This window comes from Odocoileus virginianus, chromosome 6 (genome assembly GCF_023699985.2).
Source record: "Odocoileus virginianus isolate 20LAN1187 ecotype Illinois chromosome 6, Ovbor_1.2, whole genome shotgun sequence".
In the NCBI taxonomy this organism is placed as follows: Eukaryota; Metazoa; Chordata; class Mammalia; order Artiodactyla; family Cervidae; genus Odocoileus; species Odocoileus virginianus.
In genome coordinates, this window is record NC_069679.1 from 76736817 (window position 1) to 76750370 (window position 13554).

The 13554-nt window shown below is 41.1% G+C and overlaps 1 protein-coding gene across 25 annotated transcripts in view; it reads left to right on the forward strand.

The window, feature by feature from the left end:
* NRXN3 (neurexin 3) overlaps positions 1 to 13554 on the forward strand; it is a 1774064-nt gene that overhangs the window by 491787 nt on the left and 1268723 nt on the right. For all 25 annotated transcript variants that reach the window (XM_070469697.1, XM_070469702.1, XM_070469686.1 and 22 more), the window contains one exon: positions 319 to 480. In XM_070469697.1, the coding sequence (XP_070325798.1) occupies positions 319 to 480 (162 nt within the window). The remainder of the gene's footprint in view (positions 1 to 318; positions 481 to 13554) is intronic.

Below are 13554 nucleotides of genomic sequence, written 5' to 3' on the forward strand. Positions count from 1 at the left end.
AGTGATGTCGTCTGAGGAGAGTTCCATTTTCTAGCCTGACTGAAGAGGGCACTGGCGAGAGCCAGCCGCTCACGCTCAGCTTGGCAGTTCTGAGAAACTCTCCCGGGAGTCTGCAGGCGAACGCTGGAGGCTTGGGCCACAGGGAGGCAGACCAGAAAATGGAACTTGGCTGCACATATCAAAATCGAACCAAATTAGAAAGAATACCTCACCCAAATCTTACTGAAAGTGATGCCACCGGTAGGGCAAGCCCCCGGACGTTGACAGGACCTTAAGGTCATTGTTGGGATTTCTTTTCTCCCTGTGTCCCTCCGCCAGGTGACCATCTCTGTGGATGGGATCCTTACCACGACAGGCTACACTCAAGAGGACTACACCATGCTGGGCTCAGACGACTTCTTCTACGTGGGAGGAAGCCCGAGTACCGCTGACTTGCCAGGCTCCCCCGTCAGCAACAACTTCATGGGCTGCCTCAAAGAGGTGAGTTCACCCATCCCGTTTCACACGCTGACTGTCTGAGCACAGGTGAAATTCCCGGTTCAGTGACTGAATCTGTCCTCTGATCTGTGAGGTCAAAAGTTGTTGCAGAAACGACTCTGGACTTGGAAGTGGAGGCCCCGGGTTTTGATCCCAGCTTGAACTGGTTACAGGACCGTGGGTTTGCTACTTAAATACCCTGCAGTTCTGTTCGATCATTTAACTAATGAATCACCTGATCCCACAGGTAGCTGTGTTTTATAAATGAAATTAAACAACTCAGATGAAAGGACTTTGATGTCACGAGGATACAGACCCGTGTAAAGTTTGATTTTGGACTTCTGACTCGGCAAGCCGGGAAGCCTTAGCTAAAAGAGGCCCCGTGAGCAGCTGTATGTCTTGTCTAAAACATAACATATGTATTACTTTACCTTTGCTGAGTTTGGTGTTCCCAAGAGTCTCATTATTCGAGATGAAGAAAAATTCTCGGATTGTGATATTAAGGCCCAGAAAACTGGTTTTTCCTTTTTTTTATCCTCCCGGAGAGCTAGCAGCAGCTGTGAGAAAGCAGTGGGGTTTTGCCATTACTCATTTATTACTATTGTAGCTGATGTATTGAGACCTCTGTCTGAGAGCAAGGGAGCTTGAGTCAAGTGTAAGTTCAATCTCTAAGGTCAATTGTTGAGGCAAAAGGAATCAGACTTGATTTGCTGGATTCTTTCAGCAAACAGTGTCATCAGCACAGCACACTGCACTTTTTTTGTTTAATCTAAGCTAAGCTTGATTGCCTAAGATAGCTATACCATTCCCCTGGGGAAATTCCTTGAGACGCTAACAGTGTTCTTTCTTGTAGATAAAGATCCCTTGTGACACATTATGAGTCTCGTCTCAGGGCACATGTTTCATTCTTATTCTGGTTACTTGAAATTGGTTGCATATCTGTCACATATGAGATAGCATCACGCATGGATTCACTCATGCCACTCAGCTGTGAGCCATGTCTAGACAGGAGCTGTGTCTGTCATGCGTGGCATAGAGCAAGTCCATAATAAGTATGCATTGAATGGGTGCACTTATCAAATAACCATTGGGTACTTTTTTTTGTGTGTGGCTATAACTAAACATAAAGGCATTTCATAAATCATGGTCTGCATATTTGAAGAATTTCTAATGTGGGAAGAGAGATGAAAGCTCTAAGGGACAGTTATAGCTCAGGACACTGTGTACAGCGCCACAGATGAAATGCTCTAACTGAGCAGGGGAAGCAGATACATTTTAGGTGGGAGTCAGTGTTGGAGAAGAAATGATGTTTGAGCTGGGCCTTGCTGCAATAAACCATGTGTACATTGAGAGGAAGGGGTAAGACAGAGGCATGACAAAGGAGGGGAAATCCAATTACAGATTTGTGTTATTCTTGGTCTGAAGGAAAAATGACAGGAGAGAACGCATAGTGTGTTTTCCTCTCGCTGGACGTGACCGAGCCTTCTGCTGACCACGGGGACCACACAGGTCATTCCTGATGGAAATTGCGGTAGACATAGCACACTTCTTCCCTTGGATTTACTCCCATTTGGATAGGATAAAGGTAGAAACTTCTCAGTGACTAATGAACCTTGAAAGAGTCTTAAACACTGTTAAATCACACTCCGTTGGAATTGCCCTCTCCTCAGAAATAGATGGGCACGTTCTGTTTCGTCGTTGGTGGCTCAGGAATGAATGCGGCATTGGGTGCTGTGCAGAGCGCATCCGTTTATGTAGTGAAACAGCCTTGAACCTGGAGTCTCTCCAGGACAGGTCTAGTGGTGGCCTCTAAGACTCATCCCCCCTCACTGCTGTCCCCCCCAACACAATTATGTTTTTTGAGACAAGGAGCGGTTTCCCAACTGCAAATCTATCAGTCAAGAAGGATGCCCCTGAATATTTTGAAACAGTCTTCGTAAAAATATAAAGATATATCTGATGATTTTATCCATGGACAGCCTAAAGTAAATAAAATTTACACACCCACCCACACACCACTCTCTCCATGTAGAGAGCAGACAGCTTCAAAAGTGTATGAAAGGTAGCACTTAATAGCTTAAAAATTAAAGACAGTTCTGAAAACCAGTGTCAATGACAGAAATAACAGTAACATATTTTATTTATGTGTAAATACAAATATACACATATCTTAGCTAGTAGCTAAGCAGAACTTAAATCCAGATCAAGTTAGAAGGAATTCCAAAATAGTGAAGGAAATTGTAAGCAAAACTAGAACTTAATCTAAATTTTTGCCCCATCTCTCCTTTACATATATAAGATAGTTTTTCTAAGCGACTTGGGAGGCTTTCTCATTTGTCTGAGTGTTTTAAACAGATAATTTTGAGTCTAATGAAATCCTAGCGTATTTTTTCTTTCCATTTAATCATTACAATTCACTTTTCTGTGGGCAGGTCTAGTAAATTCTTGTTCTTGGTATTTCTTCTTGACAGTTTAGTAAACAATAAAAGCTCCCAACTATGTTGGGAATTTGCTCCTAGATAAATCCCACTTACCCACTTCAACTATTCCGCTTTAGGACAGTCTGCAATTATTTTCCAGTTCCTTCTTCCATTCTCTATCTATTTCTTCCCTTTTCTGTCATCTCTGGCCATTTGTGGTTCTAGGTTGCCTTAAGCTGAGCTGGGTGCTTTTATGTGTTTTTGCTTGTTTCAAAATGGGGACCTGGGGAAGACCCTATGGTATTTGTCTTTTGGACCATTAATACTTTGTAGCACAAAATTGTTTTTATCTTTGGAACTACAGTTACTTTACTCAAAGTTAAGTTCTGGCTCCACACTTGAGTCAAAGCAACTGTGGATTTCACCTGTGTGCACAGCTCCTAACTTGATACCAGCATAAAAGCATGACAAGAGGGTCCACGTTATGATCCAATTATTGCTTTCTGCTTTGCACACCCTAGTTATCAATTCAAAGTTTGTATCCACTTAAACATCACAAAATCCACACTTGTTCCTCTTGGTATTTTTGGGTTTTAATTTGTCTGTCTGTCTTTTGTTCTTGCCGTGTCCCCAGCTCCTAGAATGGTTCTTAGCACCTAGTGGGCTCTCAATAAATACTTGCTAAATGAAATCACATGCTTGTAAGTAAAGAAAAAAAAAAAAAACCTTTAGAAAAATGCTCTCAGGCACACTTGACTATGCAACTTTCTTGGAATCATTAAAGAATATCCTGACATGGCAATAGTTGAATCTTTCAGGAACCTGCCAGCTATCTAATACGAGAGAAGTGTTACATAAAAAAGGCCCAGCATGGCTAAAAGAAATAGGTTGGAACCCCTTCTGGTAAGAACAGGATTGAAAAGACTTTGAGGAGGCATCATAGTATAAATGAAAAGAAGGCCAAGTTTAAAAATCAGAAAACCTGGTTAGGAATTCCAGCTTTCTTACTGCCTGTATGGCCTGGAGTAAGCCACTGATCTTACTTGAACCTCAGTTTCCTAACCCATAACATGGAGATAATAAGATAAGAAGTCTGTTGTGTTCTTAAGAATGAATAAAATAATGTACGTACAAGTGAAACCATGCCTAAATACACAATGATGTTTTGCTACAATAATTATGATTAAGGGTTATGTAATGATTCTTATAAAAACAGTTTGTGAGTATAAATGTAAGCATAAGTGAATATTCATTAGCACATGCAGTGTCTGTATTTCCCACATTACCAAGTCACTGTTTGGGGGGAGAACAACTTTATTCTGAGGTTTGCCTTACTAAAATTCTCTCATTTTCACTGAAATAGGGATTGTCCATCTCATCCACATTCAGTCTTTACCTAGTCTGTTGACTTTGGAAATTTATTTGACACCTATCAATTTCCCTTCTATTTAAGTGTGAGCTCCTTGAGGACAGAGGCCTCATCTGTTCACAGGTGTTTCACTAAACACCTAGAAGAGTTCTTGGCTTAAAATAATGCATTCAATAAGCGTGTCTGGATTGAATAAGTTAATTAATGAGCAGACCTCATGGAGCTCTAAAATCTGAAATTTGGATCCACAGGTATATGCTGAAAACCTACTGTATGCCAAGGATGTGCTAAGATACAAAGATGAATCAAAATCCTTACCTTAGGGGACCTCACAGTTTAGTGGGGGACACACAGATACAGTTTCAAGAAAAAAACATTTAATGCATAAAATGAGGCATTCCCAGGTGCAGTGGGGCTACTGAGAAGAACTTAGACTATCATGGACTTCAGGAAAACTCTGGAGGTGATGATGCCCAAGAAGAGACTTGAAGACATACAGAAATGAACAGGGAAAAAGTGATCCTCTGGGGTGATGGGGCAGCATGAGCAAGGGCCAAGAGACAGGGCAAATCATGGTATCTGGGCAAGGAACTTGCAGACAGTTTGCCAATGTCCGGGAACAAAATATAAGATCTGGAGTTTCAATGATGTATCAGTAGAATTAGTTAGGGGCTAAGTCACACTCTACCCTTGGACTTTAGGTAATAGGGAGCCATGGAAGGATCTGGACTAATAGAATGACATGGATTGACAGGTTGACCATCAGGCTTTAAATTCCCTGAGAACTGGTTAGTCCATCTGCTGCTTCTACTTGATTTGTCTTTCTGTCCCAAGGTCCTGAGGAGCAGTCAGAAGGCTAGTCCGTTGGCTTTAGCCCTGGGCAGGGAGAGTGCGTCTCTGAATCTTCAGGTTTCTGCAGAAAAGTGATTCCTTCCGACTCCCATTTCATTTTCCAGTGACCTTCCCTCTCAGGACACATATTTATCCTTTCCTCCGTCCTTGGCATTACTGAGCTCTTGTGGGTGAAGCACAGTGCAGGAGAGGAAAGCTAAGCTCAGTGCTGAGTTTCAGGGTCAGCGTCTCTATCATCAGGACCAGGGAGCCAACTCACGCCCATCACGGTATCCTCCTGTGTGTTGGGGTCTGCTGTGTTGTGGGATCTGGTCCTTCCTATACCATCCTCAAGCTGTTACCTCTGCGCTGATATATTACTTATGCATTTGCCTCTCTATTGCCCAAGGGGAAGCTCATGCGGTGCTGAACCCTCTGAGATCAGCCAGTCTAGCTCACTCCTTTCTCATGGCGTCTCTAGTGGGGAGGAAGGAGAGCAGGAAAATGGGGAAAATGAACACATATTTAAAGGAAAAAGGATTGGGGAGACCATCATTGTGCATATTACATTCCACATCCCTTTGTGATCATTAGCCATTTAAAACTGAATGGGATTTTGCAGCCAGAGATAGTCTCTGAACAGATGATTAATGGTTTAATCTGTGATAACTTTACATTTTATAAAACCCTGATAGGAGTCCACATCTGGTGAGCCAAGCTATTTAAGGCGGTGTTAATTCTGTTAATTGCTATACGTTTATTTGAATTGCTAGCACCTGCGGGCTTTGGGATAATGTGTTTGTTGTTGCTTTTGAAAAAAAATATACTTATTTTATCTAGTCTCACTGTCTTTTGCTGCTATCTATTATGTTTTTATTATGTGATCACAATTTTTCTTCTGGTTTTTCTTTTGTATTGTCCTCTTTTTACTTCCTATACATTTCCCCTACCTCATTCTCATTTTCCTTAACTTAATGCTTCTCAAGGTCTTGTTTTGGTGTCCTTTGTGGTTTCTCAGGTGATGATAAATCGTTCTGTCCATAACCAGGTAAATTTAGGTCATGGCATTAGGCCTAAAAACTCCCTTTTCCCTAGGGTCAGAAGAGGTTGGAAATGTGAGGAGGGTTGGCTTTAGGAAGCACAAATCCAGGTTTTGAGTCTTGCCTAGACTTGTTCATTACCAGCTGCAAGACTCTTAGCATGCTACTCGACTGCTCTCAGACTCAGTTTTTTTGTCAGATAATAATACTTTAGGCATTTTTATGTGGGGGGCAAATGTGGTAAAAAAAAAAATGGAAGTGCTTAGTAAACTATAGAGCACTGTGCAGATGCCAATGTAACTATTTATGTTATTGAAGGAAACCAAACTGATGTGTTTAAGGAATCGCTGGCTGCTCTTTGCTGTTACTGCAATTAATAATAGTAATAAAGATGGCAGAAGATGGGAGAATCCCATTACTTTAATACAAAGAGCAACTGAATTAGAACCTGGCTACCAGTCCATTTCTGGTACTGATTAGAAAACTGTAACTCCTCTGTGGACACCCGTGTCTTGATCTGTGTAATGAGGATTGTTATCGCTGTCACGCCAAACATACCCTACTGTGGAGCCCTTCTAACATAGAAAGCAACACAGAATTTATTTCCCGCCTGTTAGGAAAATATGCAGAAAAACAGGGTATGGGTTTGGAGGGAAGAAGGCTTTGGCAGAATGGAAGGGCCCATGCAAAAAGGAGACCGAGAGGATCAAGATTCCAACAAGGTAGAAAGAAGTAGAGACATGAATCAGAATTTGGGAAACTGGAAGAAGACATGAAAGAAGAGAAACTGTGTCTCAGGAGCTGTCTGTTGGGTTGACCATAGAAATGACCATTTTCCTGGGTTAAAAGGTCAAATATTGACAATGTCATGTGATTCAGTTTAAGAATGAAAGTTTTGGACTTCCCTAGCGGTCCAGTGGCTAAGAGTCCACCTGCCAATGCAGGGGATGTGGATTCGATTCCTGCTCCGGGAAGGTCTCACGTGCTGCAGGGCAACTAAGCCCATGTGCGACACGTACTAAGCCCGTACCTAGAGCCCACACACCGCAAGGATAAGTAGCCCCCTCTCACAGCAACTAGAGAAAGCTGCGCCCACCAAGGAAGACCAAGTGTAGCCAAAAATAATCAATAAATAAATGAAAAAAAGAAATAATGAAAGTTTTTTTTTAAGAGAATAAATTGGATCTTCTTGAATCAGGGCTTCTCTGATAGCTCACTTGGTAAAGAATCCACCTGCAATGCAGGAGACCCCGGTTCAATTCCTGGGTCAGGAAGATCCAATGGAGAAGGGATAGGCTACCCACTCCAGTATTCTTGGGCTTCTCTGGTGGCTCAGCTGGTAAAGAATCCACCTGCAATGCAGGAAACTGGGGTTCAAACCGTGGATTGGGAAGATCCCCTGGAGAAGGGAAAGGCTACCCACTTTCTGGCCTGGAGAATTCCACGGAGTGTATAGTCCATGGGGTCGCAAAGAGTCAGACAAGACTGAACGACTTTCACTTTCATGTTCACTGAAAAGAGATTAATTTCTGGATTATCAGAAGCTGAAATGGGCAGGGGAGAGAATGGCATTCAGCATCACAGAGGAGGAGATGAAACCTTGGGCTACTGGGGATTCGTGATGAATGTGGGGCTTATGTCACAGAGGGGCAAGGTGTGAGCACTTAGCCCAGGGTGGCTGTAAGAAAGCAGTTAGAGGTTGAGAAAGAGATCCAGAGGGTGAGCCTTCCGGTACTCAGTACTGCAGTGCTGTCCCAGACAGAGAGGCTCTTCTGCTAATGCCAGAAGAATATGTTAAAGGATGGTATGCTCCTTATAATTGATGGGCTATTGGTGGAGAACTAAGATATGAAAACTTTTTTTTTAAGAGACCTGATACTCACTTTCCCTTATTTCAATGACTGTTTTCTTGATTTTTATTCTCCCTTATGTTGTCCAGTGATTTAATGTCATTGATTCCTTTCCCGGCTCCCTCGGCGAGCTCGTGAGCTCCCAGTCCGTCAGGAACTTCCTTTCCTCTGGCTGTGGTTATTTTGTTCATTGCTGGACACCTAACCCATTTGTATCAGGGACAGATGTTCAGTTTCAGGACTTTGTCTTTTGTAAGGAAGTACTTCTCCTTTTGAGCTGCAAATTGGGATAGTATAGAATTTGAGCTTCTGGCCACCATCTTGCCACCCCACTGGGACTAAAAATGAAGCTAAAATGGAGAAAAGCAGAGCTAAAAGATGGGGAGAAACTAGGTTCTGGTGACATTTTGAAGCCCTGGATCAAACATTGTTCCACCTAGACCATCCCTGACTTTCCAGCCATGGTTGAACACATTCCTTCTTTTGTCTAAACCAGCCTGAGCTAGATTTTCTATCATTTGCAACAGACCTCTAAGTGATGCGAAAGAATTCCTTATTCCTATTGTATCCCCTGTCTTCTCTGATAAGAAAATAGATCTTTGGCCAGGAGAAGATTAAGTTAGGAAATTTAAAATCAGAGCTTGTTAAATAGCACCTAATTGCTGTGCGTTAATTTAAATTTCTTGACTTAGATGAATGATACAGAGAGAATTTGAAAGTAAGATTTTTGAAATCCAGTTGATAGTTTTTGAGAAACTGTAGAGAATGGAGGAGGTTCCTAATACCAAAGATGGAAAAAAGTATAGATCTTGCACACTATGGGCTCATGAGCCGCAGTGGTATCTGAGGAAGATTTTGAATTTCATAATGAAAATAAGATATGAGTCCACAAAAGGAAAAAAGAGAACTGTAGTAATTCACTAAAACAAACCATAAAAACTAAACTCACAAACATTATTCAAAATTGTTGCTATCCTTAAAGCTCAGAAGAATACTGTGGACCTAGCATTACTAAATATCAGCAAGGTATTTGACAATACACTTTGTGATATCCTCATCAACAAGATGGGGAAAAGGGATTGGATATAAGAGCTATTCAGTAAAGGAGTAACTCTTTAAATAAACAATTGGATCCTGGGGAATGGGTCTTACATGGAAGTTTCTGGTGAAGGTCCAGTGCTTTGTCTTACTCAGAATTTATATTAGGAGCTTGAGGTAAGGTGGGAGAGAATGCTCATCTCAGCATGGCACTGAGAAGGATAGAAGTTATGTGCCTATATGTTCTGAGACTGAATTAATGAAGGTGTGAAAACAAAAGAGATTATGGCTCTATAGTATAGTTGATTGGCTGAAAGAGTAGACTGTAGCTAGAGTTCTATTTCCACTAGCTGTGGCATGCCGGGCAAGTTCTGTAAACCTCTTTGCACTTTACTTATTTTTTGAGTGGGGAGAATATACCTACTTGATAGGGTTCTTGTAAGTATTGACTGAGATAATAATTGTAAAACCCTGAGCACAGTGCCTGGCATACAGAGAATGTTGGGTAAGTTGCCTTTATCAGCATCATCATGATCAACACTGTGTGATAACGTGGTTACTGGGAATGTTTCTCTTCAGTTCCAGGTGATAAGCACTTAAACGTTTAGCTGACTAATTGGCAGATTAGAGGATGTTTAGAGCTGAGCTATGAGAAAGGAAACAGTGTGTACTCAAGAGTCTGACATCAAAACGAGTTGACTGATGGATCCAGAAACACTTAACCTGAGGGAAATATGCCTGAGCCCATGGGTTGAGAGCTGTCTTCATACTTGAAGGACTATCTCATGGATGTGGATTTAAATGTGGTTCATATATCCTCAGGAAGAAGCATTAGGGCAAGTGAGTGGAAGCTGGTACTAAATACAAGGCAATCATTTCAATGAGAGCTATTCAAAGCTACTTTTAAAATAATGTTTTCTCTCTTATTCAAGGCATCCAAACAAAGCACCAAATGAGTAGACAGTCTTGATTTTTCTAGCCTCCTTCTAAACATAAGATATATATATATATATATACACACACACACACACACATATATATACACACACCACTAATTTTTAGATTCTATTCCCTTTAGGCCACTGTAATGACCTATACTGAGTACTGTGTAGATTTCCCTGGACTATACAGTAGGTTCTTATTAGTTATCTCTCTTATATGTAGTAGTGTTTATGTGTCAACCCCAATACTCCAATTTATCCCCCATTTTTCCCTTTCATGGGTTCCCCTTGTGGCTCAGCTGGTAAAGAATCCAGCCTGCAATGCAGGAGACCTGCATTCAGTCTCTGAGTTGGGAAGATCCCCTGGAGAAGTGAAATATTCTGGCCTGGAGAATTCTATGGACTGTATAGTCCATGGGGTCACAAAGAGTCGGACACGACTAAGCGACTTTCACTTCACTTTGCCTCTCGGTACCTATTAGTTTAGTTTCTACATCTGTGACTCTATTTCTGTTTTATAAATAGGTTCATTTTTACCATTATTTTTAGATTCCACATATAAATGATCTTATGTGATATTTGTCCTTTTATGTCTGAATTTCTTCACTCAGTATGACAATATGTGTATCAAATTATTTTATTGTACATCTTAAGCTTATACAGTGTTAAATGTCAATCATATCTCAGTATTGCAATTACTGAAAACTTTTAAAAAAATCCCCCAAACTCACATAAGATCCTATAGCTCTATAGAAAGTGAGCCTTCTGAAAAGAATGAGACTAATTAGGCCAGATTGATCGAAGACTTTCCTGATTAATCTCCAAAGCAGTTGACTACACATGTCCCACAGAGACTCAGGGTTGCCCTTGTGGTAGGATTTGAGGTTCCCAGCCATTGTCATCACTTATTAGTCACTTACAATTATTTCTCTTTCCTCAGACCTTCACGGGCATCATCTCCATAACCATTATAACCACAGCAATTATAATCATAATAACAATAAAGAATAACAGTTGCTGAGCACTTAATGTGAATGCCTGTGAAGTATGGGTCTTTGTGGTTAAGTGCTTTGTATATATTTCCTAATTTAATCCTCACAACAAACTTCTGAGGTGGATTCTGTTCTCGTTAATTTGATTGTAAAGATTATGGGTGCTTGGTCCAGTGTCCCTCATTTAGCAAGGCTTGGAGCTGAGATCTAAACACTGTTGTTCTCTGGATTCCTACTTTCTCCTCTCTACCAACTCAGTCGAGAGACTTGGTAGAGAAGGAAAAGAAAAGGCTTTTCAGGAAAAGGTTGGTAATTCTGTGGCTAACCCCACTCTAGGGAATGGTCTCTCACTTCTCTTTAGAGGCTTCACTTCAGAGGAGAGAGAGGTCATTTAATTCGGCAAATATGTCTTGCTGGGAGAGTGGATACAATTGCCTATTTCTTTTACCTTACCACTGATTGTTCTGAGCGGAAGGCAGTTTTTGCCTGATTTCCGACTCTGACTGGGCAAATTGATATCGCTCAACCTGTTAATGGACGACTGATTTTCATTATGGGGCATGAGTGGGAAGTGGCTCCTCTTGGTATAAATGCCAAGCAATGGAGCACCTTTGTCTTGAGATGGGCAGCACATCTGTCCTTTTGTTCCTTCCTAATATGTTCTGTGAAGTTGGAGTTATTTGCTTCCAATGCCCTCGGAAAGACAGAATGAGGAGCTTTTTAGGCTTATGATGAATTTTCAGGCTGATTCTGGGTGTCTCTCATTTAGTTTTGTCATCTTTTTTTTTTTTTCCTCTTCAGGATAAATTCAGTGGAACTCATTGCTTTCTAAAAATGTCACTTATTTACAGCAAATGTAATCTACCACAACATTCCCACTGAGACAAAATCTCTTATGTCTTCAAATGCCTCAGAGGAAACAGAAAAAGTAGTCTTTGTATACATACACCTACAGGGATAAAGTCATCATTGAGCTTATTAATTAGCTAATGCTTTTTAAAATTGCTTTGCAAATGCTGAAATGACTCTGACATTAACATGATGTGATTTTGTAACCTTGTGTTCCAATCCCCAAAATGAATGGTATGCCATGACTATTTTATGCATAAATTTCAAGAGAGATAGTGGGACACATTTTCCACTTGGCAAATCATGAAGATGCAGCATGGGTACACCAATTATTGACCAATAAAATTCTCCATCTTCCCCCTCCTTCAGCTTCTCCCTCAACAGCCAGTATCTGCAAATGGTCCATCTCATACTTTGTGGAGAAAATGGGAACGCTTTCACTTTTGCTCGGTCAGTTCCTCTCCCTCCACTTTTAGATTTACTGTCAAAGATAGTGGCTCAGCTGGTAAAAGAATCCACCTGCAATGCAGGAGACCTGGGTTTGATCCCTGGGTTGGGAAGATTCCCCTGGAGAAGGGAGAGGCTACCCACTCTGATATTCTGGCCTGGAGAATTCCATGGACTGTATAGTCCATAGGGTTGCAAAGAGTCGGACATGACTGAGCGACTTTCACTTCACTTCACTGTAAAGATAGTCATCCCTACCTTCTCTTCTCCTGCCTTATAGGATGAGCTCTCCTTTCCTCTGAGTATAACTGCTGTTCTCTTCTACCTCTTTTGAGATTTAGCCCTTTTAGGGAATCTCTCCCTTTTGGTTACCTTAGCTCTTCTCTTCACCTCTTTTCTATTCCTTCAATGAGAGAGATGCTCAAAGTCATTTTCTTGATCCTGTCTCCTGCTGAACCTGCACCTTAGCTCATTCCCTGTTACAGTGAAAAGCTTCTTAGGAAAATCGCACGTGTTCCATCTTCTCTGCCTGATGGTTGTTCTGTGCCCTCTGTAACTGCACGCCGTATGCTGAAGCACTATACGTGTCCTCAGCGCTTCAGCAGAATCATCTCTGGCTTTGCCTTGCTTAAGCTAGGAACACTTTACTGTATGCTCTGTGGTGCTCAGTTCTTAACTGCATTGTGTTCTAAGTGCTATTATACTTCATACTACATTGTATTGTATTTTAATGATCCTCTGCTCATAAGTTTCCCCAACAGTATGAGCTTCTGGAAGGCAAGGACTAGGATTTCTACAGATTGAGTACTCCCTGCAGCATTAGACATAGGTCCTGGCAAATGAGTTTCTGGAAAATATTCTTCCAAAAATAGATATTTGTGAATATCAGTAATAAAATTATTGTTTTACATTTGCAATGTCTGCTTATATCCATTTTCTCAACAGTGTATCATTCATTCACTTCTTCATGACTGCAGTAAATATTCATGGAGTGCTCTAAGTGTTGGAGTTTGTGGTAAATGAGACCCTTTATATCCATTTTCTCAACAGTGTATCATTCACTCAGTTCTTCATGACTGCAGTAAATATTCATGGAGTGCTCTAAGTGTTGGAGTTTGTGGTAAATGAGACCCTGTATGAGATCCCTGAGCTTATGGAATTCATGTTATGGCTGAAGGAGACGAAATGTAAATGTGTAAACACCTAATGAAGATACTGTAAAATAAGGATATGTGGCATGAAGAAAGTAAAAGAGAATCATGGGGTGGTGAGTGGCAAGGAGATTGGGTCTCCGTTTTTA